The sequence below is a fragment of the Propithecus coquereli genome, unplaced genomic scaffold (genome assembly GCF_000956105.1).
Source record: "Propithecus coquereli isolate 6110/MARCELLA unplaced genomic scaffold, Pcoq_1.0 Scaffold1152, whole genome shotgun sequence".
Lineage (NCBI taxonomy): Eukaryota > Metazoa > Chordata > Mammalia > Primates > Indriidae > Propithecus > Propithecus coquereli.
Window position 1 is genome coordinate 248,395 of NW_012135548.1, and position 27,963 is coordinate 276,357.

The 27,963-nt window shown below is 51.2% G+C and overlaps 1 protein-coding gene across 1 annotated transcript in view; it reads right to left on the reverse strand.

The window, feature by feature from the left end:
• The window catches only part of NPHP4 (nephronophthisis 4), a 116,350-nt gene that overhangs the window by 76,607 nt on the left and 11,780 nt on the right, over window positions 1–27,963 (reverse strand). The window contains exons 3-8 of the mRNA XM_012657759.1: window positions 23,063–23,235; window positions 21,977–22,041; window positions 19,098–19,253; window positions 14,713–14,849; window positions 10,148–10,323; window positions 8,941–9,067 (exon numbers count right to left, since the gene is read on the reverse strand). Coding sequence (XP_012513213.1) covers window positions 8,941–9,067; window positions 10,148–10,323; window positions 14,713–14,849; window positions 19,098–19,253; window positions 21,977–22,041; window positions 23,063–23,235 — 834 coding nt within the window. The remainder of the gene's footprint in view (window positions 1–8,940; window positions 9,068–10,147; window positions 10,324–14,712; window positions 14,850–19,097; window positions 19,254–21,976; window positions 22,042–23,062; window positions 23,236–27,963) is intronic.

Sequence of the window (27,963 nt, forward strand, 5' to 3'; positions counted from 1 at the left end):
AGGCCGAGGAGAGCAGGCGCCCTCACTAGTAACAGCGCCAGTGGGAGCAAACGGGACACGGCCCCCCTGCAGAGAAATCTGACAGCATCCAACAACGTGATCGACACGCCCCTCCTTCGCTCCCGCAAGCCCACTTCTAGGAACTCGCCCTGAAGACACGGCTCCCACGATACAGAAGCGCGTGGGCACGGGTCCCTCACTGCAGCATCTCTGGAACCGCAAAGCAGTGGAAGCCTCCGAACACCAAAGCACAGGAACTGGCTGGACCAGTCGTGGTACGTTGGTACAGACACATGACGGAGTACTACGCAGCTGGAAAAAGGAGGGAAGAAGCAGATACGACTGCCGAGATCCACATTAAAGGGCAAACAGACACGTGCGCAGGCTGCTACTCTTTGTGTGTTAGGGGAACGATGAAAACACACACATATCTGGTTATATTTGTAAAAAGCAGCCCAGGAAGGGTAAACCAGGAAGCATGAAAGTCGGTCACCACCGAAAGGTGAGGACAGTGGGGTGGAAGGGACACAGAAGATGGACATACTTTTCTGACATCACCTTTTTGTAGAACTTTGACCTTAAGAATTTCTTAAGGCATATTAGTGTTCTATATATCCAAAAAATAAAATTAAATCAGTAAGGATGGAGAGCATAAAATAATTAAAACTGAAAGCAAACAGAAATATAAGGACCCACTATTATAGTTCAAATGAATAATGCCACCACAGGGGCATAAGCAGGGGACAAATCCAAGAGACCTGTGAAAACAGACTATATCGGACTATAGCCCCCTCAGTCCTTGGGCAGGGACAGGCTGCACACAAATCCTGAACTCTCTTCGGTGGGTTTATCCTTTGCAGTGATTACCTTGGACGCCTTTCAGGACTGAGCAAAGGAGCGACCACACTGATGGCGCCAGGAGCCTGGGTTCTCTCAGTGGAAGGAGGGAGGGGCAGAGGGAAGGGAGAGGCAGGGAGAGCCCTGTGGGGATGTGGGGATGTGGGGACGTGCGGACAGACCAAGGCTGAAGGGACCAGCGAGAGAACTCAATTCCTGCGCTGTGTATGTGATACGGATGCATGTGCATGTGTGTGTTTAAGCACATATGTACATACATATACATATATATACCTCTAGACGTGTGTGTGTATGTGCCTGTGTGTACACATGTAAAATTTCCCAGCTCTGTCCACTGAAAGGCTGTAGACAAAAAGATACACCTGAGATCTGATTCCTAACACATTCCCCTTTAGAAAGAACCAGGGCTCATCAAAACAAGAAAAGTCTCACAGCTACTCAGGAGGCTGAGGCAGGAGGATCATGAGCCCGGGAGTTTGAGACCAGCTGGGCAATATAGCAAGACCCTGACTCAAAAAAAAACCAAAACTGAAAAAAAGAACACAAGGAAAGTCTAAGAAACTGCCACATTCTAGAGAAGACTAAATGTCATGTAGCATCCTGGATGGGACCTTGGAACAGAAACAGGGCAGCAGGGAAAGAAATCCCAGTAAAGGACAGACTTCAGTTAATAATCATACAGCAACATGGGGTTGGGTCATGACGACATGCCATGGGAATCGTGCTGGTAACAGGGAAACTGGACATGGGCTGCACGGGAACTCTGCCAGCTTCATGGAATCTTTCTGTAAATCTCGAACTCCTGGCCTGGAGCAATCCTCCTGCCCGGCCTCCCAGAGTGCTAGGATGACAGGTGTGAGCCACTGCACCTGGCCTATTTTTATGTACATCTAAAACTGTTCTAAACTTAAATGTTTATTTTTTTAAAAGGAGGGGCCTGGGAAACCACAGCTCCTCACAGATCGGCAAAATGATGCAAAATGAGCGAGCAGCATCTTGTGATGCCAAAAAATAAAAAAATGCTCAAAAAACAAGACAGGATGGAGAATGTCACAAGGACACAGGGACCAGCCTGACAGGACTTCGTCTGGTCAAATCTGGGACAATTTGAGCACCAAAATAACCAGGGGCCACAATTCAAACAGCAGGGACCCCTGAGTCTGCATCCACATGCACTCAGCGAACAAGTCAGCCAGTCCCCAGTGGGGGAGGGAGGGCTGCCAGCAGAACACCGTGCCCACCAGCAGGCCTGCTGGGGATCCCTCTGCAAGGAGCACCAACAATGCCAACTCCAGGGGGACATTTACATGAGGAGCAGAAGTTGGGTATGGTGGCTCACACCTGTAATCCCAGCACTTTGGGAGGCTGGGACAGGAAGATCGCTTGAGGCCAGGAGTTCAAGACCAGCCTCGGCAACCAGCAAGACACCGTCTCTACAAGCAAATAAATAATTAGCCGGGCATAGTGGCACATGCCTGTAGTCCCAGCTACATGGGAAGCTAAGCTGGGAGGATCCCTTGAGCCCAGGAGTTCGAGGATGCAGTGAGCTACGACTGCACCACTGCACTCCAGACTGGGTGAAAAAGCAAGACCCTGTCTCTAAAAATGAATAAATAAAAATTAAAGTTAAACAGAAATAGATGAGGAGCCGACTGATAAGCTGTGTAGTCTTAAAGAATCTCCCCACAGATTGCTTATTAGTTGCAAGGAGAAAAAACAGTAGCTCTACACTGGAGACATCACACAAAATCACCACACTCCACGTCGCCCATGACGGACGTCACGTACCTGTGGCCCTGAGGCTCTAAGGACACCACCGCACCCACATGGTGTTCTGGCCAGGGAGGCATCTGACTCCAATCATAAGGAAACATCAGACAAATCCAAAATAAGGTACATTCTCTTTAAAATTTTTTAAAGGAGGGAGACTAAAATATTAAAAAATCAAATTGTAAATGACAAAGGCTGAGGAACTGTTCCAGATTCAAGGAGGCCAAAGAGACATGGAAACCAGACTCAACAGATGCTCCCGAACGAGAGACCGTACTGGAGGGAAAAGCCACGGAGGTCACGGTCGGATCCGTCACACAGAACTGGGACGGGGGCGGAACAAAAACAACCCGTGATTTGGGCCCCTGAAGATCCTGAGACCAGAACCCTCCTCAGCTTGCCAGGTGTGAGAGCCTGTGGATGCCCTTTTTGTCGCTTAAGCTGAATTGAGTCAGGAGTCAGGTTTCTGTTTCTCGCAACCACAAGAGTCTCAAGTAATACAGCTCCGCTAGGTGTATTTGCACAGGCGAAGCAGCAGGGCCACTGGGCAAGGGCACAGGCTCCTCGTCACCTGCTCCCAGAATGAGCGCGCCTGCCTGGCTCCCAGCTGCGGTGGTCCTCGGCTCTGTTCTGACCCTGCGGGAAAGGAGCTGCTCGCCGACACAAGGCCGCTGGCTGAGCAGGAGGATTCCGCTGATCGCACAGGCATGCGTGAATTACACACCCATCTACTGAGCACGTGCCAAAGTAACATGCTACTGAGCATATGCCAAAGCGGGGTGATTCTTGCAGATCATCCCCAAAGCTGTGTGAGGTACTAAAATCAACTGAGGGCAAGAAACCTTCCACTGGTTCCCAGAGTGAAAACCTAGCACGCTTTTGAATAAGGGGGTCAATTCCACAAGCACCTTTACCTGAGCCTGTCCCCCGGCCACAAAGCTTATCTCTAAAAGAAAAAAGGAACAGGCACCACCAGCTCCATGTTCAACCAAAGACTTGCAAAGGCAACAGAGCAGAAGGACTACAAACAAGACAGCAGGGCTGTCATCTCCCCAGACTTGTCTGGGCCTGGCCTGGCAGCCACGTCCTGGTTCTGCCGAAGAAAACGATTTCAACAGGGGGCACGAGGGCAGCCCCCGCCCAGGGCAGCACGCGCGGGCGCAGAGCCAGCAGACGAGAAGGCGAGTTGTTGTCCCCGTGTGGGCACTTGCCTGGGACTCGCGCTGTGCTCCACGGCATGGGGTCAGGATTATTTTGAAAGATCTCGAGAAAACCCTCAAGACATCGATTTTTCCAAGTTTTAGGAAATTTAAATTTATATAATTTCCAGAATAAATGTAGGCTCCAAATATAGAATATTCAAAATACGCAGCACTGGGGCGTGCTGGGCACCTCAACCAGCACCTTTCACACGGTAAACGCTCAAATTTTTGTTAAATGGATTTGTTTTGTTCAAAGAATATTAGTAAATACGTACATAATAAATTAGATCTTTACCTCCGAGAGATTTGGGAGGGGGTGATTTTGTCATGTGAACTCCCCCAAAAAGGACTGTTTTCAGCCCGAGAAGCCACAAGGGGACGTACATTGATTCTGACATAAAAATGCAGCGAAAGACGCTGGGGTCTGCCTGTTTCTGCAGCTTGGCCCTCTCTGCACGCCACGCTCGTGTTCGCGGAGTTGGTTTTATATCCATTCGGGCAGCACACATTTAAGGAGCCCACGCTTGCACGCTGACAGCATTTCTAAAGAGGGAGCACCGTGGCCACCTGAGGTTGCACTGTCCCCAGAACCCTGGGCAGGAAGTGGTCTGGAGGGCAGGAACCCCTTGTAGGGCTCATCGCAGCTGACCACAGACAAAGCACGATGAGAGGTTTTAGTTGCTCTGGATAACTAAAAAATGCAAATTTTAACAACAGATTGAAAACAACGGGTGTGTCTTCTCAAAACTTTTCTTTCTGGTTTGTTTTTAATGACTACAAACTACGCAGAGCCAAAAATATCCACTCAGACTCGGGTGAGTGTGAACTGGATATGGTACTTGCCCATATTCTCACCAACCCAGAGGCCCCACTTGCCTGTAGGTACCATTTACAGGGGAATCGTTCCACAGAGAACCTCGGGACACCGTGCGTTTGGCTCCTGGTCTGAAGCACGAGGCCAGAAGTCTGGCGCGTTTTGGTTCTTCCAGCATTGGGAGTAAAGAAACACAGGGGTAACGAGTGCGGCAAGGCCACGGTGAGGACAGATCCCAGTGTCAAAGGGGCACCAGGAAACCACCCCTAGGGAGAAACACACAGGCTGCCCAGCTCAGGCAGGAAGACTTCAGTCAGGAATCATTTTCTAGAGAAGAGTACGCTATTTGGGTTTATCCATTTCTGATCAAGTAAAATACGTAAGAAATGCACACCCAGGCTGACTGGACATTTGATGATACTGAGAAATTTATTTCAATTTTTAGCTGTGATAATGGTGCTTGCAGTGATGCTGTGAAGCCCCCACCTTTTCAGACACACAGTGAACCGTTTACAGACGAAACAACACGCCTAGGACTCGCTCTCAGATGCGGGGCAGACCGGCCGTGAGCCGGTAAGCCTGAGGCTGGTGGTGGGGCGTGGAGCTCATCACACGCTTCTCTCTAGCTTCAGGTTTGAAATTTTCCATAATAACAAAGTTTCTTTAAAAAAAAAGAAACGTACATGCCAAAATGTTTACAGATGAAATAAAATTATGCCTGGAATTTGTTTCAAAACAACTTAGAACCGGTTGTGGAGAGGACACAGATGAAGCAGACTATCCATGAAGTTGACAGTCGCTGAAGCTACCTGTCACTATCCCATCTGCCTTTGTTTACGCTGGAAATTTCCATCACGTAAAGTCTTCACAAAAGAAAATGAAGAAAAAACCTGCAGCCTGAATACAGAACTGCAATGAAAAGGCCTGAGCCCAACTGAAGAATGATACTCTGTAGGGGCCACTAAGGGACCAGGCAGCTATGGTGTGAGTGTCCCTCCTCGGGCCCACCCCAGTCTACAGGGGAGGCCCCCGCTTGTCCCCCACCGTCCCACAGACTGACTTCCAGGGAAGGAACAAGAGCTCATGAGGCACCACCATTGTTTCTCCTCCAACGTGCCAACCTGCTGGTGCTGGGAACACTCAATTCGGGTTGCACCCACTGAATGCTTAACCCATTTTCAATGTGCCACACAGCAAGCAGTTTGCGTGGAAAGTCATTCCATACCCTGGAACGTTTCCTTTCCAGATCACACTGAAGAAAGTACACTTGACGACAGCAAACCGGAACCCAATATTCCGTATTATGATCAACCTCCACATCAGAAAGGACTGATGAGCCGTCACACAGCCACATTCCCGACGCTCTGTGCGGCGGCATGGCATCCAGACCACCTGCCACTGGTTAAGCATTTCAACGAAGAGTTAAAAACTAATAAAGTGTCACATACGACATCTTAGTTTCAGCATACAGATTTTATAGTTGCAAGTGAATTGTAACGCACATTCTCTAGAAGACACTAACTGCGAGTGAGGCGTCTAAGGAGGGAGACAGGGGGCCCCCACAGAGGTGCCAGGCATACGCTGCTCCTCCCGCCGGCCCCCTCATCCCCCACGCCGGGCAGCCAAGGCAGCGCAGCTGGGGCACCGCACCTGAGCCCAGCATCCTGCAGGCCGTTTCTCCTCCAGGCTCTCCCCAGCCCCGGAAGCCCCACCCTCTCAGGGAAGCACAGCCCACCCAGGATGCTCCAGTCCCACCTGCTCTGGCATATTCAAAAATGGTTGCATTTTAGCTGAAATTTCTGGCAATAAGTAAAGAAAAGAAGAACTGGAGCAACAGTTTCATTAAAATGACTGTGACCGTGGTTAGAGTATGAGAACTCCTGGTGCCTCCAAATTTCCGCACCTAGTTAGGACTCCGACTCATACAGGCTTGAAGCGGGGACACTGGGGAGGTCACGTCGCTGCTGCCAGAGATCAGAAACATGAAGCGGCAGTTATGCTCCCACACCTGGCTCTCCTTCCTACGGCGCACCCCGGACTGTCCTCAGTGCCTACGTCCTTTCATCAGCTGCTCCCGAGAGCCCAGTAACAATGGTAGGCAGGCCGAGCACCATGTCTTGTCAGCCGTTTTGTAGATTTTAATTTACTTGTGAAAGAGATACAGTAGTCCCCCCTTATCCACAGTTTCAGTTACCCAAGATCAACCTTGGTATGAAAATATTAAGTGGAAAGTTCCAGAAATAAACAATTCATTAAGTTTTATTTTTATTTTCATTTTTTAAAGATAAGGTCTTACTTTGTCACCCAGACTGGAAAACAGTGGTGCGATCATAGCTCACTGCAACCTCAAACTCCTGGCCTCAAGAGAAGAGATCCTCCTGCCTCAGGCTCTCGAATAGCCAGGACTACGGGCATACGCCACCATGCCCAGCCAATTTTTAAAAATTTTTTGTAGAGACAGGGTCTCACTATATTGCCCACCCTGGTCTTAAATTCCTGGCTTCAAGTGATCCTCCCACCTCGGCCTTCCAAAGTGCTGGGATTACAGGCATGAGCCACCGCATCCAGCCCACAAATTTTAAATTGTGTGCCAATCTGAGTAGTTTCATTAAATCTGGCACCATCCGACTCTGTCCCACCTGGGACGCGAATCATCCCTTTGTCCAGCGTATCCACGCTGTAGGCACTATCTACCTGTAGCAGCTGAGACAGAGAGAGAGAGACCACACGAACTTTTATTATAGTATATTGTTATAATTGGTCTATTACTGATTATTGCTGTTAATCTCTTATCATGCCTGATTTATAAATTAAACTTTAACATACGTAGGTATATACGGAAAAACATAGCACATACGGTATAAGGTTCAGTACTATCCTCAGTTAAAGGCATCCACCACTAAGGGTCTTGAAACATGCCCCGTGTGGATAAAGGGGGACAACTCTATCAGCTTCTTCAAACAGACAACTGAATCCCAAGGACAGCATGACTTGGGTTTTCCAAAGCATCTACATCAATGATGTAAATCATATCTACACATTATATTTCTCCCAACTGAACCTACAAATTCTTACTGCTAGTTATGATATAGGTACATATAAAGTTCACAATAAGAAGCCATTTATCACTTAAGCAAATTCAAGCGTTACTACGCCAATATCACATGGAACGTACATTAAAATAGCATCAGTTTTCAAAATAATTATTGATTTGATAATTACGAATTAATGCTACTTGGCTTCGTGAAACCTACTGACCTATTTATTACTATCAGGCAGCAGAATGTACTTATGATATTGTGAAATTTGTATATGCTCTTCTTCCAGCTTCCTGGCATACAACTCCTAAAATCCTTGGAATCTCCAAAGTGATGTCTTTTGGTAAATGAGAAAACAGTGGCTGGCAGCCCCTAGGCAGCTTCAGGATGGGGCTGGCCACAGGAAAGACCAAGGCAGGCTTAGAGGGTTGGGACTTTCAGCCCCACTCCTCAACCTCCAGGGAGGGGCGAGGGGTGGAAGGTTAAGTTGATCACCAACGGCCAATGAAGGGTAATCAATCATGCCTATGTAATAAAATTTCCATAAAACCCCAAAAGCACTGGGTTCAGAGGGCTTCCGGATAGCTGAGCACACGGAGGTTCCTGGAGCGTGGTGCGCCCAGAAAGGACACAGAAGCTCCCGCCCCTTCCCACTCCGCCCTGTCCATCTCTGCATCCACGTCCCCTGTAATATCCTTTGTGATAAACCAGCAAATGTAAGCAAAGCATTTCCCTGCGTCTGTGAGCCACTCTCACAAATTAGTCCAACCCAAGCAGGGGTGAGGGAACCCCAGTTTACAGAAGCACAGGTAAACAACCTGGAGCGCGGTCAGCAAGAGGTGGGGCGGTCTGTGGAACTTAGCCCTCAGGCTGCAGGAGTGGACGCCACCCCTAGGTAGACAGTGTCAGAATTGAACTGGAGGACGCCCGGCCCGTGTCTGCTACAGAACTGACTGCTTGTCTGCTATGTGGGGAACATCCCCCACGTCTGGTGTCAGAAGCCGCTATGAGAGCACAGTGGGAGGAACTGAATTTGTTTCTTCCTCTATCGTCAGTACTATTGCCATAGAGATGGGAATGACAATAGCAAAGCCGTCATCGGGAAGTATTTTCTAGAACCATATCCCATACTTGTCATCCACACTGCTAATAATAATTACACTGCTTTTAATGGGAAAAATGTTAATGCCAACTGCGTTTATCCTCAGCACACAGAGCCCATCACCAGAGGAGACCTGAACACCACAATGGTTCTTACGTTGCCGTCCACTCCCGAAGGACCGTTAAACACGTACTCCAGCTGAAAGACGATTGCGAACGCCGGGTGACTGACCATCTCGGGGAGTCGGAGGCGGCTTCTCAACACTAGAGCTTGGTTTCCAGAGCTGCAGCAGAAACACAAACCAGAGCCACATTAAGGTGCTGGCTCCCACCATGCCCTACACCCACCTCCAACACCATCAGTGACAGCAAAAGGGGGCAGTCCAGGGACCCAGGACACTGGGCACAGCTGACGCAGTGAGTCCACCTGTGCGATGCTGCAAGCTCTGCCATGTGACTTGGCCCCCAAGGTAATGCCCCAAACCAGTGCTTTTTTTCAAGTGTCACAATCAACACCTCTTCCAAATTGCCAGCACTTGCCTGCAGGCAGATGGAATTATAAGGCCAAATCACCAGGAAGTACCACGGAGAAGATGAGGCTCCTTCTCCAGGGCTGGCCTGCTGCAGAGGACAGCTGGCCCCTGCCCAGCCTCACGAGAGAAAGGAGGGGTGGGACACCCTGCAGAGATGTCCATGGTATCTGATTTGGGAAGCGCTGATTGCACAGAATGGCAGGACCGGCTGCACTCCGCTTCTCGGTCACACGGGAAACTAATCCCAAGGCACGTCTACAGGACAGAACGCAAGGGTCTGCACAGACCCTCAGCAGCCACAGGTGGAAATGCCCATAATGCTAACTCCCAAACTGTCACAGCATGGCCAGGCACACTGGCTTACGTCTGTAATCCTAGCACCTTGGGAGGCCGAGGCAGGAGGATAGCTTGAGGCCAGGAGTTCGAGACCAGCCTGGGCAACACAGGGAGACCCCATCTCTACAAAAAATGAGAAAAATTAGCCGAGTGGGGTGGCGCGTGCCTGTAGTCCCAGCTACTTGGGAGGCTGAGGCAGGAGGAGCTTGAGGCTGCCGTGAGCTGTGATCACGCCACTGCACTCCAGCCTGGGCGACAGAACAAGACATTCTCTCAAAAAAAAAAAAAAAAATTGTCATAGCACAAAAATAGGCTTTTTCCAAACTTACAACTCTGAGGCTTGTTCCTAATGGGGACAACATAGCAAGAGGAAAGAAAGATGACAAGGAAGTACCTCCACGTAGTTGAGTCCACACCTGATGTGCACAAACAACCTCATTTCATTGTGATCCCTCATACGTCCCCACCCAGCCCTCAGGACCCCGGGGAAAATACCTGGTCTTTGAAGAGGAGATCACTTTCCTGCTGAAGCTGGCTGAGCGTGTCAAGGCCACGTCCATCTCGGGCACCAGCACGACCACCTGCGGCCTCTGCACGAAGCCCAGACCGTTGTGCACACCCACGTGCAGGCGCCGCTCCAGGATCTCCAGGGCACTGCTATCCCGCGCGCCCTGGAAGCAGCACAGGCAGACAGAATGAGCCGAGCGCGGGAGGAAGAGTCCCCAGGGTAAGCAAGCGGAGAGAAGAAACCGTGACCAAAGCTGCAGCATTTCCAGATCAGGTGATGCTTAGTGAGGATGAGTCCAAGCCCATGTAAGACACACGACCCAATCCCAACCGCTGGCCTCGGGGCAGCTCCTGGTGCTGGCAGTTCCGACAGGGCACGGGGGCCTCCACTGCCAGGCTCACCCTCTCGCTGCACTGGCTGAGCTGACAGTGCCCGAGATGCAGCAAGCTCATAATCGCACGCTCAGCTCCTTCAGCAAGGCTCGGGCCCCAGGTCCGGGAGCCCACTTCCCAGGCCAGGAGAGCCAGGGATGGAGGGGCGGCCGGAGGCAGAGCACGTCCAGCTCCAACTCCGTCCCTCCAGAGACCTGCGGCTCGAGCCGGAGGGAGGAACGCTCCTAGGCAGTTAAGTCATAAGCCAGTAAAAATGGAATGGGCCCCAAAGTGATCACTGGATAGCAAAGTGATTCATCTTAATAAAAAACATACAGGCGCTTTAACCAACAAACAAGGGTATTCCTCCTGGCTATTAGTGTTTATTAAATTATGTGATCTTTGCAAAATGATCCCTGAATTTTCGAGTCTTCACTGTCCATTGATAAAGCTGAACAGACTTACATTCAACCTATTAGTCTTTGGATAATGAAAATAAAATTATAGAGATAACTGAGTATCTGCCAGCCAGACAAGAACTAAAATACAAAGATAGTAAAAATACATTAACAAGTGACTTTATGAGAATACATAAAATTCAGCAATGATACTCTTAAAACATCTGTATCTTCACATAATCCTCTCTGGAAGATAAGAAAACAGCAGGAACTACACCAAGAAAGTGGATGCTGCTATTTCAATCTTATGCTATGCTTTGTGTTTATAAATATTTCATATAAGACCAAATTATATGGAATTACATTGTCAAGAATGGGTAGAGAGTAAGAAAATCCAGCTCATTCCTATATATATGTAACTAATAACTCGGTAATTTCAGAGACTACTAGACTGGGGACCAAACAATGGAATTGTTCATTCCCACAACTAAATAGTACTGCGCTACCATATGCCAAGCCCCGTTCTGCACATCGTGTGCAGGGGCGAACAAAATAAAGCCCCTGTCTTCGAGAGAAGAAGGCTAGGCGCTCCCAGAGAGGGCCGAGCACCCAGGAGGAACGAGCAGGGCGACGGGCTGGAGAGCGGTGGTGAGGGACACCGCCCCCCACGGTGGTCAGGGAGCCCTGTCCAGACCTGAAGCCTGACAGCGAGCGCACGAAGATGTGCAGGAAGAACGTCTAGGAAGTGAGCTGTGTGTCACGGGCCTGCCGTGAGAACAGACGGAGTCCAAGCTGCAAGGCAGGCCCAGGGCGCTGCACGGCGTGAGGCAAGGAAACCTGCAAAAACCAAACTACGCACATCTTGACGCCAAGGTCGAGGAGCCTAGGCGGCAGTCCAAGAGCAAGAAAATGCCAGCAGAAGATTTTAAACAGAAGAAAAATGGCGGTATCATTATTTCTAAAAGACCTCTTTGACTGCGGAGTGAAAAAACAACGTTCTCCGGGACTTACGAGTGAACGTGGCAGGCTGACACTGCATCAGAGAATTTCCTTCTCCCAGTACCTAGACAAAAATAACACAAGCAGCAAAAATCGTCCACACAGCCACTCGTCAAGGAAGGAAGCATAACATGATGCAGCAGCCTTCACACCTGGACGCCCGGACAAGACACAAAGCCTGGCTGCTCCAGCAGAGGCGGGCAGGCTCCACGCCCAACGCCGCCTGCGCCCCCAGGAGCTACTGCTGAGTTGGCAAAATCCTGGGAATTCCACCAAGCCCTCATGGACGGGTGACTCGTTCGTGGCTCCAGGTAATACCTCTCCGGAGCCACACGCTTTACCCTGTAACCTGGAGCCCCTACGTGTCTGACTCTGGACTTGGCCACTGATGTGGTTTGGCAATGGGACAGTAGCAACTGTAATGCAAACAGAGGCTTGAAGGTGTCTGCACACTTCTGATTCCTGTCGTAATCCTCCACCTCCGGGAGAACAAGCCCAGGCTGGCCGTGGGAGGATGAGAGACCACCTGCAGCTGAGCCGTCCTAGGCAGGCCAGCCCCCAGCTGACCAGCCAGCTAACTGCACACATATGAGGATTTTTCAAGAAAGTCCCCTGTGCTTCCTGCTTGAGAGTCTACTAAGTAAGAGCCAGAATACACATGTGAGAATATTCACAGCAGGGCCCTACTAGCCCCACGTTGAAAACAGCCCAGATGTCCATCGACAGTAGAATGGAGAAAGAAGTCACGGCGCACTCACACGGCAGAATACCACACAGCAAAGAAAGCGAGCAAATAGAGCTACGCGAACTGCAAGAACAAATCTTCCAGGAACACGACACTGAGCAAAAGAAACAAAACAAAACATGAATGAAAGGCCGGGCGCGATGGCTCATGCCTGTAAACCCAGCACTCTGGGAGGCCGAGGGGGCAGGATCGCTTGAGCTCAGGAGTTCAAGACCAGCCTGAGCAAGACCGAGACCCTCATCTCTACTAAAAACAGAAAAAATCAGCCAGGAGTAGTGGCACGCACCTGTAGTCCCAGCTACTCGGGAGGCTGAGGCAGGAGGATCACTTGAGCCCGGGAGTTTGAGGTTGCTGTGAGCTAGGCTGACACTGCGGCACTCTAGCGCGGGCAACAGAGCAAGACTCTGTCTCAGAAAACAAACCCAACAAAAAAAAAATCCATAAATGAAAAAGTAAGATTTCATTTAAGTAAAGGTCAAGAGCAGGCAAGCCCATATTATTTAGAGACGCATCTACATGTGGTAAAACCAGAACAAAAAGCAAAGATGAGATTAGCATAAAAGCCTGAGGGGACGGGCAGGGAGGAAGGTATAACCAGAGCAGCCCTGGGAGGCTCTGCCGGTGCCGGTTACAAGGTGCCATGCCACGTGGCCACACTGTCCGTGCTCCCTGCAGGTGTGACTCACAATGAAGAGCGGGACGTAAAGAGGACACTAAGCAATAGCAAGATGGCACCACACCAGTTTCTCAGTCCTCTGCTGGTAAATTTCTTTCTTTTTGTTTCTAAAGTCAAAAGTAAAGTCCCTCTCTTGCCCTAAAAGTGGGGATGAGGAGCAGTTTGTCCACAGGCATGTGGTGGCCCCTTCTTTTAGAGCTGGGAGAGCCACCAGGGCTGCCCCTTCCTCTCCCCACGAGAGGCGGCACCTTCTCATGGCCATGAGCAGAGGAGCAGGTGAGGGGCGGAGTGCACAGGGCCTGGCCAGTGGAGGCGTCTACAGACATCCCATTCAGCATCCCCTCTGCAGGGAACGGAAGAGCCAGGGCCACACAGACTGTGCTCTAACAGCATTGGTGACAGTTCATCGAGCCCAGTTTTTCCAGACGAAGGAAAGATTATTGCCTGAAAAAAACAAGAAGCCCCCCAAACCTGCAAAGGTTTTTCCAAGGAACTTCTGGCATATAAACAAGCTTCTACACAAAAAAACGAAAAGAATCCTCATTATTAGAGGTGACAAGAACTCTAGAGATAATCTCCTTGGACTTGGTGTTTTACAGCTTGCAACCCCATCATCGATGGGATGGGACGAGAGAGGGAACCTCAGTTCACCCTGTGTGCGAGGCAAGGCTGAGCGCCATGCGCGTGCAGTTTGGACTGGCCCTACTGGGGGCTGCGGGCAAACAGGCTGTGGGCAAAGATCCCAGACGCCCTGCCAGGGCACTTCGACAAATCCACATATCAAAAAGCAGCAGAGAGGAACAGCAACGCGCTGCCCACATGGGCCCTCCGGGACAAACGTACCGGGATGTGTTCACACAGTGGGGAACCAGGGAGCACCTCCCCAGAGACCGCCGTGATGGGTGAAATGACCAAGCCTTCTAGTCACCACCTCGAAATGAGCCAAATATCCTCTAAATGTCCTTTGCAGATGTAACTTATGGGTTTCCCTACACTCATCTGGTGACTTAATTTACTTTTAAATGAGGATTGTTTCATGATCTACAAAATTAATATTAATTAATATCTCAGGCTAACAGCACCTTCATCACCACCCAAGTTAAAACAACAGCCGGAGGTTCTGCAGGGGGCTTGGCTGTCAGGGGAAACGGGTCCTCTAAGACCTACTGTAAGTTATCAATTCGGGGACGGAGAGAGTGCCCCTCTTTGGCCAAAAAACAGGGGAAATGACAGGACCACATCACCAGTGGCCCCACAGCCCACCCCCAGCAGCGTAAGGTGCCAGCGTCCTGCCCCTCCCTGCCCAGCCCTGCCGCACACATCTCCACTCTTCAGGCTAAGTCGCCGTGACATGAGACGGTACCTCCTGGAAGTGGTCGCTGATAAGGAGTTCCAGAAGCTCTTCCTCGAATTTCTCAAGGGAGGGGTACAGGGTGAAGAATAAATTGTCCAAGTACCACGTGACGGGCTTCTGAAGGCGAGGCTTCCGGAGGGCGTCTCCTGAAACAAGGAGAGGGCTGTGTAAGATTCTCCTTGGAAATAAAACTGCCAGAAGCAACCGAGGGCCCTCAGCCCTCCAGGCCACGGGTGATGATGCCCTAGGCACGAAAGAGAGCTGCCGCTCAGATGGAACCCCGCCCAAATGAACCTCTATGTTGATCAAGCAAATCGAATTTCATCTGCAGTGCAAATTCCACCCCAAACCTCCTCCAAGAACAAATTGTATAATTTGGCAATTCCAAGAACACGGATTACAGGATGCAAAGTGTTAATAATATCTGCCCCCTTGGGGTTGGCTCCCCTTTAGCGCTGACTTCCTCTTTAGCAAGAACACGGCCAACCGTGTCGTTCCTTACTTTACTGCATCTACCTTGAACCACCTGGAACACACAGGAATACTCATGAGCACATTAAGGCAACCAACAAAAACACAGCCTGGGCTGGCTCCACAAGAACAAAATCCTGGTCCTGATCCAGAAGCACCTCCTGGCCTGTGAGCTCCTCGAGGACAGAGGAAGCTCCCAGGCTCCCAGGACCTAGCTCCATGTCCAGTGCACAGCGGGCACATGACAACCCAGCTGGAGAGGGGAGGATCCAGGCTGCTGGGGATGTCCCTCTCCACACGCTCTGCAGCAAAGATTAACCCAGAATGACAGCGAGGGTGGGAAGGGAGGGAGGGCAGGTGAACAGGTGCAAGCATATCTAAAGCCAAGATGAAGAGGCTGGCGCCACCAGAGGGTCTGCAGGCAGAGGAGATGTGTTAAGGGCGGCGTTTGAGGAGGGTTGTTCCCACCAGGAGGAGGGTGTGCAGGATGGCCACGTGGCTGGGACGCTGCAGCATCAGCAGGCGTGGCGGGGGCAAGGCATGCCTTAGAAACAGCCGTCCCAAGCAACTTGCCTGACCAAGAATATCCTCCTGGTCTCTCTCCACCCAACACCCCACTTTCCCAAGACCACCGCACAGTCGGCTAGCACAAAGTCAGCAGGAAACGGATATCGGAAACAGGCTGGTGTGGAGGGAGCCGGTACAGCAGGCAGGGCCCAGCCAGGCCCAGAGCCTGGCATCAGGGACACTCAAGATGTATGCAGGGAGGGAGGGTGGGGGCCAGTCCTCGGGAGCAGAGGGCAATGAGACTGGATAAGCAATTCTTTATAGCCGTGAGCACCCAGGAAGACACCTGTGATCAGCCGCTGGGAGCCCATTGGTGCTGCCAAGTAGGCACGCACCAAATTCAGCTCCACCCCACCGAGGGCCGCCCGGCCACTCAGCCACCAGGCACGGTGCACCGCACGCCACCTCACCAGCCCTCCAGCCAGTCTTCCTGCAGCAGCTGCCAGGCCTCCCGCCTCTGCACCAGGACACACCCACGGCGGCGCCCAGGAGGCACCACCGTCGTCCCCCAACAGCGCACAGCAGCCGGGAGTCATCCTGAGGTGGGACGGCCATCCGAACCACCTGGACAACACTAACCTGCACACACGGACGCGAGAGCCTTCCTCTGGGTCTCCTCACGGCCTTGACTGCTTCCCAGAACCTACCAGCTCACTCTCTACTCCCGATGGGCAGGAGTTGGGCAAGCACCCTGTCTGTTTCAGACGGCCCCTGAGAGGAGTGTCCCGAGCCGGGACCCTCGACCTTTCCTCCAGGGCCTCAGAGCGCTGAGGACGGGGCCAGGACTCCAAGCACCCCACGGGAGAGCCTTACTCGGGCAATCAGTTCAGTCCTGGCACTGCCTGTGGCCTTGGGTTCCAGTTCTAGACAATGGGCTTGGGCCTTATTTTTATGAGCAAACTTCCTGACACAAATAAGTACAAGTCAAACTGGGGACATCTGAGTAAGACTGACGGGTTGTGTGGATGTCAGTATCTCGGTTATGACACCGTGGGGGGTAACTGGGCAAAGGGACCCGGGGCCTCTCTGTATTATTTATTACGACTGCGTGTGAATCACAATTACCTCAGTGAAAATTACAATTCAAAACAATTTAATCTTCCTATAGTGTGGCTTTTAACAAATGACCCACTATCCCACTCCCAAGATGGCATCAAAACAAAATCAAACCCTCTGAAATGAGACAAATGAATGCCACCACCCAAGCGAGTACTGGCCTTCAGGGCTACGAAATACTACCAAGCAAAGAAGCCCTTTTCAAAAGTGAGTCACAAAAGCCCAGACGTTCCCGGGCAGAGTTTACAGCAGAGATAAGGACAACTGTCGGAAAGCAGACTCAGGCTTGGAGTCACCCCACACGCAAGTGAGAGGCGGAGCAAAACTCGTTCCTTGTCTGAAACGGCCCCCGGGGGAGGCGCTGAGAAGCCGAGTCTTCCTGTCCCTTCCCTCAGACTGGCTGTGCGTGGAGCCAGCACTCTCTCCCGACCCCGGGCGCGCTCACGCCCCCTGCAGACCCCTGCTCGCTGGACCTCACACGGCAGCGGCAAACACCGCCATTCCCTTTGCAGGTTTACGGGCACTGCTTGCGCGCGTTCAGCGCCCCAGTGACTGACGGGCCGCCACACAAGAAGGGCGGACGTGAGAACAGGACTCAGGCCTCTTCTCCGAGAGTGACCCTGAAGGATGAGGCGCTGGGATCGCACATCCCGGGCTCACACTTCTTTAACTCAAACTCCACTGTCCGTAAGAGGCCCCCCGGACTGCCCAGCTGGCTGTAAGACACTAAGCATTAAACCCAGGGGCCTGTCTTCTTAGGGCGCCTACCTTCTCTTTCGCCAGCTCAGTAACGAACAGCCAGTCCTTGGTGACCCGCGGAACTGTTCTGTCACAGTTCTACCGACACCCACTGGTAACTCACAAGGTAGCAGATACACTTCAGGCCCCGAGACACCCAGGACAGAAGACTGGCACAACACACTTGGAAGCAGACACGCAGCACCACGCTCAGTATCAGGACAGACACAGAAACGTGCACTGTGTGCAATTTGCACACAGTGACCCCGTGTCACTGTGGCATTTACAGGGCCCTCTCTGGCAATGCGCGGGGGCCAGGCAGATGGGCCACAGCCCAGGGCTCAGAGCCAGGCACGGGTTTTCACATTCTTAACTCAACAGTGGTGACAATGATGCACCGTCTCCTCTCCCTCTCAGGAGCTCACAGGCAGATTTCAGAGGCAATGAAACCCCCTAAAGGGGGCCGTGGAGGGCGTTTATACCACAGTGACCCAGGACAGACAACCCCAGGCTCACTTCCATCCATGGTTAATTCAGCATTTCTCATCTCTTCTCTGGAATGCTGGAAAAACAGGGACTTCACCGCAGACCCGTGCAAGAAATGAACCTACCCAGACAGTAACACCTGCACCCCAGTACAGACAAGGACACCTAGAGCAGGCTTACCACGCACGGGGACACCACTGACAACAAACACTGTGCTGGGGCAGAGACCTTCCTTCCGTCCTGATGTTTCCAGGAGCCATTGCTCTCGATCTCAGCCCCTCGCACACAACGCCACATCCTCCTTTTCCTGGAACTGAGCAAGGAGTCGGCTACCCAAGATGGCAGGTTCTAGTACTGCCACGGAATCTCTAGCACATGGCAAGTAGGGAAAGGCTGGTGTGGTCCCCCCTTCAGGGTTCCTCAAGACAGCCAAAGGCCTCCAGAAGTGCCCAGGAACACGAGGCCCAGGTCATGAGGACTGTCCAGCAGATTCCTACAGCAGAGCACATCCCCTGCATTGCCAGAGCACACCCCCCACCGGCAACGCCAGAGCACTCCCCCCGGCAGCGCCAGAGTACACTGCAGCCTGTAGTCCCAGCTACGTGGGAGGCTGAGGCAGGAGGATAACTTTAGCCCAGGAGTCTGAGGTTGCCGTGAGCTAGGCTGCCGCCATAGCACTCTAGCTTGGATGACAGAGCAAGACTCTGTTTCAAAAAATAATAATAACAATAATCAAGTCATTGATACTGTGGTACAGTGTGGGTAAGATCCAGCACAGTGGTTTTCCTGGCTGTGGTCATGAAGTCACGAGCTATGTGTTTTATGACAGCATTTTCCCGAAAAAAGAAGACAAATGACCTGAGGGGTATGAGACATTCCTCGGGAAGGGATTACACTGGATGGCCACTGCCACCCTCCCTGCCCCCACAGGTGCCCCCCCAGGCCATACTGCTAGCTCAGGAGGGGCACTTGGCCACATCTGGCCCACACTCACCCTGGAGGAGCCCAGTTCCTTCGAGGTTTGACCGTGAACTACCACAGACTCACGAAGTGAACAGAATCAAAGAAGCCCTTACCCGTCTCTCCGTGAACTGGAAGGAGGCCAGGGATCTGCTGCAGACCAGACACTAGAAGGTTCTCGGGAAGAAGGTGGAATGCGGACTCCAGGGGCGGGTGTGGCTTCAGGGTGTACTGCAGGCTGCAGTTCTCAATGAGGGTCATGTGTTTGTTTTCTAGGGGAGAAAACACCAATGTGATCACTGAAACCAAAGGCACTTCCAGTCAAACCAGCCGAGAAACAGAGACTCTTAGAAACACCATGAACAGAAAAGGTATTTTTCTAGGGAGAGAGGAGAATTGCTCTGTTAGTTCAGCCTAAAAGTAAAAATCATCAATCCTTAATAACTCTCTGGTAAAACTGCAATGAAACAGATATTTGTTTTTGATCCAATCTAACAAAATCTCTCCTGCTCATCCCTTCCCCCGCCAGGTGAGGGCACAGGACAGACACCGGGCCGTGCAGTCTCCCCAGGCATCACCGGTCCCTGCCACCAGAGGAGGCTGGAAGACACTCTGGATCCCAGGCCTGCCTTCCTTCGAGTGTCAGCACACGCATCCATCAGGCCCCAGCAAAGAGCAGGACAGCATTGGAGGGAGGCCGGCAGCATCAGAGACACAGCCCTGTCCTCAAGGAGGGGCCGTTCTCCTGGGGTGACGGCTAAGACACAAACACAACACCCACGATGCACAGGAGAGTTACAGGCAAACCACAAGTAAGGTTTGGGTGATGCACTAGGGAAGGAGGAAGCAAATGCCCTCAGCCCAGGGCTCGAGGGAAGCCTCTTGGAGAAAACAGCTGGGAGAAGCTCAGGTGACAACACGGGGGAGGGAGCAGGTACTCACAGTGGCAGGACAGCAGCCACAGAAAGGGGGTGCAGGAGGAGGCATACCCCACAGTCACAGGGCCTGGAGTTGAGAGGGACCATAGATACACCCCCTTCACATTCCTACCAAATAATCAGTCTTGCTTGGGCTTGATTACCTCCACTGACAGGGACCTCAACACCTTCCGAGGCAAACCATGCCATCTTAGGCCAGCTCTGGCTGGTTGTGGCCATACTGTGGAAGGCCACTGAGAGTTACAAATTCATCTCTTTCATTTTCTGATTTTTATAAAGAGTGATCTAAATATGAACTATTGTATTCATTAGAAAAAGAAATTAATGAAAACTATATTTTTAACACCTAACCACTCCAAACATGGAATCTGCTTACTTTAACATTTAAAATATTGCTGAAAAGCATTTTCCAGGTAAAACTCCATGGCTGGTCAGAAAGAAAATTGGCACGGCCTCTATGGAGGGCACACAGAAATACTGAGCAAAATATTGAGCAAAACACAATGCTCAGACCCTCAGACCCAGCCATTCCACTGCAGAAATTTATCCTGCAGATTCACTTGCACACTTGCAAAAGGGCAGACGTCCACGGCAACATGGCTTCCAGCCTTTCCTTCCTACAGACCCGCCCAGCATCCCCCTGCAGGAGACTGAGTCAATCAATCAAGGAACGTCAACTCCACAAAATACTGCACAGCCTCAAAAGCAATGAGTAGCTTTCTGTGTACTGACATGACACATTCTCTAAGATAAATCGTTACGGGGAAAAAGCAAGGTGTGAAACGTCGAGTAGAAAGAGGGCAAAAACAAGAGGCAGTACTAGACACGTGCACTTGCTTCTGTGGCCATAAAAAAACCCTGGAAGCGTCCACGGGAACTCAGAGAGAGTCCCACCTGGCGGCAGATGAGGGTGTGGGGGAAAGACCTCACTCTGAACTTTTATACTTCCTGCCTTCTGAGTTCTGACTCATGCGAACCTATCGCATTACCAGCAAGTTTTTGGAAATGCCACCCGAAAGGAGGAGCGAACGGCCCGCGGCTGGCTCCTCCCCACGCCCTCCACCCGCGAGTTCGCAGCTTCCACGGAAACACTCGCACCCGCCCTAGGACTGCGGACGCAGGATAAACACGGTGGCCATGTACGCCGTTTGAGAGGTAGGGAGACTTCAGAAGAGAAAATCCTGGCAAATGAATAATTAAATTCAATTGAAAAACAACCTAAATGCCAGTCTTTATAAAGAAAATTAACTTTCTGACTAATTGCTGCCCTATCATGAGATTTTCGCCGAGCTCAGTAGGCAGTTGGCCTTTAGCACAGGCCACGCAGCACACACAGAGTCCCCTTCAAGGGATCTGGGTAACAGCGCACCTCGAAGACACAGAAAGCCACCCTCCCTGACGGATCCACCTCCAACCACCACACCCGGTCCACGCTGCCCCCGGGGCAAGCACAGCCTCTGCTCCGGGCCTCTCCGATGTCCTTCCAGCCCACAGCCCCGCCTCACCCTTCCTCTGGGTGCCCCTCCTGGCACCCTCCAGGTGGGAGCAGCAGAGTGGGCCCCCCACTCTATCCCTCCTGACCGTGCACCCTCTGGCTGCCTGGGAGGAGCTGGTCTCAGAGGCACAGAAGGACGGCTCCCCTCCCCGCCCTACTCTCCAGCAGGTCTCGTGGAAGGTGGAAGGCCTCGCTGTGCTGGAAACGACCAAGGGACCAGAGGCTTTGCTGGACAGTGGTGGCCAGGTGGACAGCTACTGCTTCATCTGCCGGGCAGAGCTGTTCTCCAAGAGGTAGGGAGGACAATTCCCTGCCCCCAGGAGGCTACCACAGACCCTCCCACACTCATCCTCACAGAGCAGTGCCCTCCTTTTGGGCTGGTACGTTTCAGTTCTTTAAATTACGCCACAAATCCAAGGCCATGATAGGTTTGCCCAAACCTATTAAATAAATTAGCGAAGCTGACGGTGCTTCACACTGGCAAAGACCACAGGACACAGCTAAAGGTGGAACACTCAGGGGAGTGGTGAGGTCAGCAAGGGCTGCCGAGGCCGGCTCTTACGCTCCACGGGGTCCTGGAGAAACGGGTGCAGGAGGGCTCTGGGGGTGCCGTGGTACAGCCGCAACCTGGAAGACAGGACCCAGGACACACGTCAGCCTTCTGCACAGAAGGAAAGCACGTGGAAGCCCCACCCACCACACACCTGCTACAGACTTCTAAACACCCTCCATCACGTCCTCCGGAGAAAACAGGCAGCTTAGGAGAGCATCGGCCTCCCGGCACTCGGCGCCCTCGCCCAAGCATGTCCGACATGCGTACAGCCCCGTCCCAAGGGAACCCAAGAACTGAGGAGCTCGAAACCAATGCCAAGGGAAATTTATAAAACTCTAAAATGTCCCAAGAAAGACAATGTTTGAAGAATTTGCATGGTTGTGTATCTAGAGCCGTGGTTCTCAATCAGGGATGATTTGGGCAATGTCTAGAGATGGTTTTGGTTGTCACAACCCAGCAGTGGGTGCTTCTGCCATCTACTGGGTAGAGGCCAGGGATGCTGCCTAATATCCTACAACACCTAGGACAGCCCCCGCACAGCAAGAGCTGGCCAGCCCAAAATGTCAGGTGCCAAGGTTGAGAAACCCTGATCTGCAGTAATGATGCGAACTTTAACTGTGGCTGGAAGGATTATACACCATCTCGCCTGGCACACAGTAGGTGCTCACAGCATCTGCTGAATGCATACCTACTGCCTACTGGGCATCTATTAATATTTGTGAAAAACATATTACTTAATACTCAAGCAACCCCTATGAGACAGGTATTATTATTATCCCTCAAGTGCAGACGAATGAATTCAGGGTCAAAGAGTTTAAGTAACCTGCCTGGAGCCCCACAGGGAGTAAGAGCAGGACCAGAGCCGTGTCCACCCTACACCAAATCCCAGGCTCATGGCCAAAGCCAGGCCTCCAGCCTAGAGCAATTCCTCAGCTCACTTGGAAGTGGCAAAACCCCCCAAGCGAAAAATACCCCACAGCGTGCTGTTATGAAGACACAACAACTTAAGGCCTTCTGTTGCTGCCAAGAGCTGAGCGGCTACATCACCACAGAAAGATGCCAGGAAACTCCAGATACAGAAAACAAGGTGGATACCGTCTGTCCTGGGACGCAGAGGAAGGAGATCCCGAATTGCTGTTGAAGATCCGAAGAATTCCAAAACCACATGACAACGTCTGGAGGGTCCCGTCGCGTTTCTTGCCTTCAGCAACCACTTCTACCACAGCCACGATATGAGGGTGGTTTAAGGACGTGTGAAAATACAAGGGCTGCAAAACAGAAATGAGAGGATAGCTACGACAGAAGCCGGATGGTGGGCGGAATGTTCCGGCCTGCAGAAAGGACACCCAAGACATGGAGCCCTCTCCCTCCCCACAGGCCATCTTCACACACACGCCACGAGCATGCGTGCTCTCCGCCACGTGCCCGCGTGCGGAACACCACGTCCCTTCCAGGTGCAAGGGGAACGAGCACACGAAAATAACTCCCTCAGAGCTGAAAGTTGGTGTCGGAGCTTCTCATTCCAGAGCACCCAAGATCTAGGACATCAGACAATTTGCTTCTGTCCCAGGAACTTTTATCCCCTGGAAATTCCACCACAAAAAAAAAAAAAAAACACCAACAGACCACAGGTCCTCTGGAGCAGAAAGGGGCTGGAGCGGCCATGCATCCCACCTCCAGGGGTGGGTGACATCAGGCAGGAACATGGTTACATCAGCCCACGACATGACACGTCCACCACAACACACACAAGCCATGCTCCACACGTCACCTGACACTCAACACAGACAACTTCAGTCACAACTTGCCAGTGCTGCCCCCAACCCTGCTTTATGTGTACCTATACCAAGTCCCGTCTGACCTCGCTGGACTTAAACTAAGAAGGGGCCAGGCGCAGTGGCTCACACCTGTAACCCTAGCACTCTGGGAGGCCGAGGCAGGAGGATCACTCGGGGTCAGGAGTCCGAGACCAGCCTGAGCAAGAGCGAGACCCCCATCTCTACTAAAAATGGAAAAAAAAATTAACCAGTCAACTAAAAATAGAAACAAAAAATTAGCCAGGCATGGTGGCTCGTGCCTGTAGTCCCAGCTACTCGGGAGGCTGAGGCAGGAGGATCACTTGAGCCCAGGAGTTTGAGGTTGCTGTGAGCTAGGCTGACGCCACAGCACTCACTCTAGCCCGGGCAACAAAGCAAGACTCTGTCTCAAAAAAATAAAAAATAAATAAAAGTAAATAAACTAAGACAGATCCTTAGATTTCTTTGGATGCTAAGTAATTACTCCAGTTAAGAGCCCAACTAATAGCTTTTTATGCCAAAAATCACCTTGAGATCATTTTATTAACAGATTTCTTGGGATCTAAGCCAAAAGATGATATTCACATTGATCTTAAAAGGTTTTCCATTTGCATCATTTCCAATCCCCAACATGCAAATGGTGGACCTCTGACCCTGCCTTCCTGCCAGTGCCCAGGGGGAGTGAAACCCCCCTCCACAGGTAACGTGCATGCTCACCGGAAAGCACCTTCACTCTACTACTGAGCTTCTAGTTCACTAAATTCAATGCACTTGTTTTTATTTAAAACTACTAAGTGTAGGAGACACAGAAGAAGGGAAAGGAGCCGCTGACAGGGTCTGCTAACCAACAGGGAATATGCGCCCACAAGCACTCAAAAGGGGCTGAGCTGTGGCACTAGGCTCAGAGTGTCCCAACGGCCCAACATCCAAGCTGGGGGGCAAAGCATGGGGATGGAGTCACCAGCCGAGCACAGGGACCCCCGCCACGGCCCAAGCAAAGAAGGGTAAGACGGGGCTGAGGTTGGTCTTCCAAAACGTGATTTAAACTTGGAATAATCCTCCTATTAACGAGTCATTACCATGGTGTCACTGAGAAAACGTTTACTGTAATCACAGGCTGTCAGCCCAGGATAACAGAGAGACACATTAAAACATGAGCCATGAGATATAAATCGTTATTCTATTATCTTTTATTGCAAAATGATGAAATAATGACCACTTACAGCTGACAGGTGGTTGGACTAAGAGAGAATTATGTTTCTGTTTCCAACACTCCAGAACTGTTTTTAAAAAGCCCCAGTGTAAAGTCAAGTTGGTCATTATCTCACCTTTTATATTTATACCTGTGCATATCAGTTTTATGAACACTACCCACTTTTTCTTTTGGCAATAAAACAAACATTTTAAACTCTAAAATGAAGCAACAATAATCCCCCGGCTAAAAAGTCACCTTGAGATTACTCTACCTGAAGGTAGTGGAACCAGTAGCTTTGGGCATGTCCCAAGTATAAATTTTTGGTATGCTGCTTCCTTTTATGTACTGCCGAAAACAATCATTTTGACACCAAAACACCACCAGTGACAATAACAACAGAGCCCCACAGCTGTTTGTCTCAGCTGGTCCAACCTTAGACTCCAAAGAATCCTTCTTCAATCAGAGGAGGCAGCCACTGGAAGCACAGCATATTTTAGAAGTTCAGATGGTTGCGTCAGTATTATGACGGACTGACAACCATGCATGCTCTTTTCCAAACAGCATCCACTGACGCCCCAGTGTGGGAACGGCGCCATGCTAAAGAACCCATAAGGAGCTTGGAAAACACAATCCTGCCTTCGAGAAGTTCAAGGCTTGAAGGCTTTACAAAGGATAGATTAGGCAGGTACAAAAATGCAAACGCTGCTCAGCGACCAGCAGTTTTGAGACCCTGTGGAAGGAAAAAGCCTCCCGGGGATGAAAACACAAATAGAACCACAGAGCTGTAACCCCCTGGCTCTCCTCACAAATCATGCTCGGCCTCATCACCTGCACCTGGCCGCCCGCTCCCCACCGTACTGGCCTGAAAATGGGCTCAGCCGGAATTCCGATTCCAGACAGCACTCAACGTATAACACCCGTAAACAAGCCCCTCGGTCTAGGGAAATTTAATTAATGCCAAGGCCACACATTTCGAGAAGAACATTTTCTGCATCAACTGAAACTGCATGATTAAAAGGTTAAGTTAAGCCCATCAAATCGCCTGCCGGGGAAGAGAGGAGAGGCGCCCTCTGTCACCTCTACGCAACATCTCACTCATCTGCACTGGACAAGCTTCCTCCCTGACAGGGTAAACAGATTAATAAATCATTTAAATGCTCCTGTCTAAACGCCTTCATCTTCAAAAACATGGACACCATTTTGCCTCGGGGCCAAGTTTCCATTTTTCACCCACAGTGACAGAACACAATTGGGCCTCTGATGACACGTCTGTAGGAGCAGGCTGCAGCCAGGCTCTCCCAACAGCGCGGCCACTCGGCCTGGCACCTACATGCCACAGGACTCCTCGCACAACACTGGGTGACAAGGCCAGGGAAGAGCCAAGCAGAAACTAAACCTCCTGAAGAAGTTTTTTAAAATAAATGTTTAATACAATATCTTCAGGAAGGCACATAATTCACAAATATTTCATGCAGTTTTTAACTATTAATACCGGCTTGGCTTCAGAGTGTGGATTCAGACAGTTTCCTAGACACTACCCAACAAAGACAGCGGTGGCGAGAAGCCCACCATTATCCATAGCAAAGTGTCACCATGATGGGGACAGGACCAGCCCTCATCACAGAGAATTATCTGGCCCAAAATGTCAGGTGCCAAGGTTGGGAAGCCCTGATCTGGAGTAATGGTGCAGACTTTAGCCTTAGCTGGAAGAAGCGGACACCATCTTGCCCGTCTTTGTACACCAGTCTCCTCAGCAGAGCCTGGCACACAGTAGGTGCTCACAGCATCTGCTGAATGAACACCTACTGCCTGCTGGGCGCCTGTTTGTGAAGAACATATTACTTAATACTCCAGCAACCCCTATGAGAGAGGTATTATTATCCCTCAAGTGCAGACAAATGAATTCAGGGTCAAAAAGTTTAAGTAACTTGCCTGGAGCCCCACAGGGAGCAAGTGGCGGAGTAGGACCAGAGCCGTGTCCACCCTACAGCGAATCCAAGGCACATGGCCAAAGCCAGGCCTCCAGCCTACAGCAATTCCTCAGCTTACTTGGAAAGGTGAGCAAACCCAATTACGGCACACAAGAAAATAGCCCACACTGCTGTCATGAAAACAACAAAACTGACAAACTTACAGCTTTCTACTGTCCCCAAATGACTAGCAGTTCAAGAACCATAAAATTAAACCCCAATACTGGAAACATCTCAGAGCAGAATAATTTCTCCTCCTAGAAACCATTTTCTTCCATCCTCCCCACTTCAGATTCCGACACCCCAGGGGTTTCTGTGGAGCCAGGGAGGAAAGCGGCCTTCGCAGCTGCAGACGGACACACAGAGCCGGCCCGGAGCCGAGGAGACCCCTCCGTGGCTCAGAAACGAAGCTTGCCTCCTGCTTCTGCCGTCAAGATTTACGTTCAGGACGTGCCCTCCCTCTGCCGAGCGGCACGGAGAGCACGGGCGAGGCGGCGAGGCTCTGCGGCGAGGGTTAACTGCGCATTCCGGAAGCCGGCGGATTCATCAAGTCGTCGGAAGGGCTTCCAGAAGTTCCATTTGGATTACACTGATACTCCTTGACAGCAGCCACTTCTAAAGGGGAAATTGCACGCTCTCATTACTCTGACAAATAAGAGCCGTTCCAAAGTCGCTTCTCGTTGCTTTGGTTACAGGGAGGGAAAGCAACCCAATTACCCGTGTCACTCGGTGAGGGCAGGCGACTGACCCTATTATCGTAGCAACATTTGGGGCTGGTGCACCCTGGGAGGAAAGACGCCCTTGCTCTGGGCTCAGGTTGCCCGTCAGCAAGCACCGGGACTCCTGCCCAGCAGCTCTCCTGAAATACAGCAGGACAACGAGCCGCCACCAAAGGCCGCACCGTGGTCAGCTAAGGAAGACTCCGAGGGAGAATTGTGTCCATCTCAAAAGAAAATGAAGGAACTGCACGCACTTTGGCCACTGGATTACGGTTTTTAAAAGACACTTTTTTAAAGGTTGAATGAATTATTAACT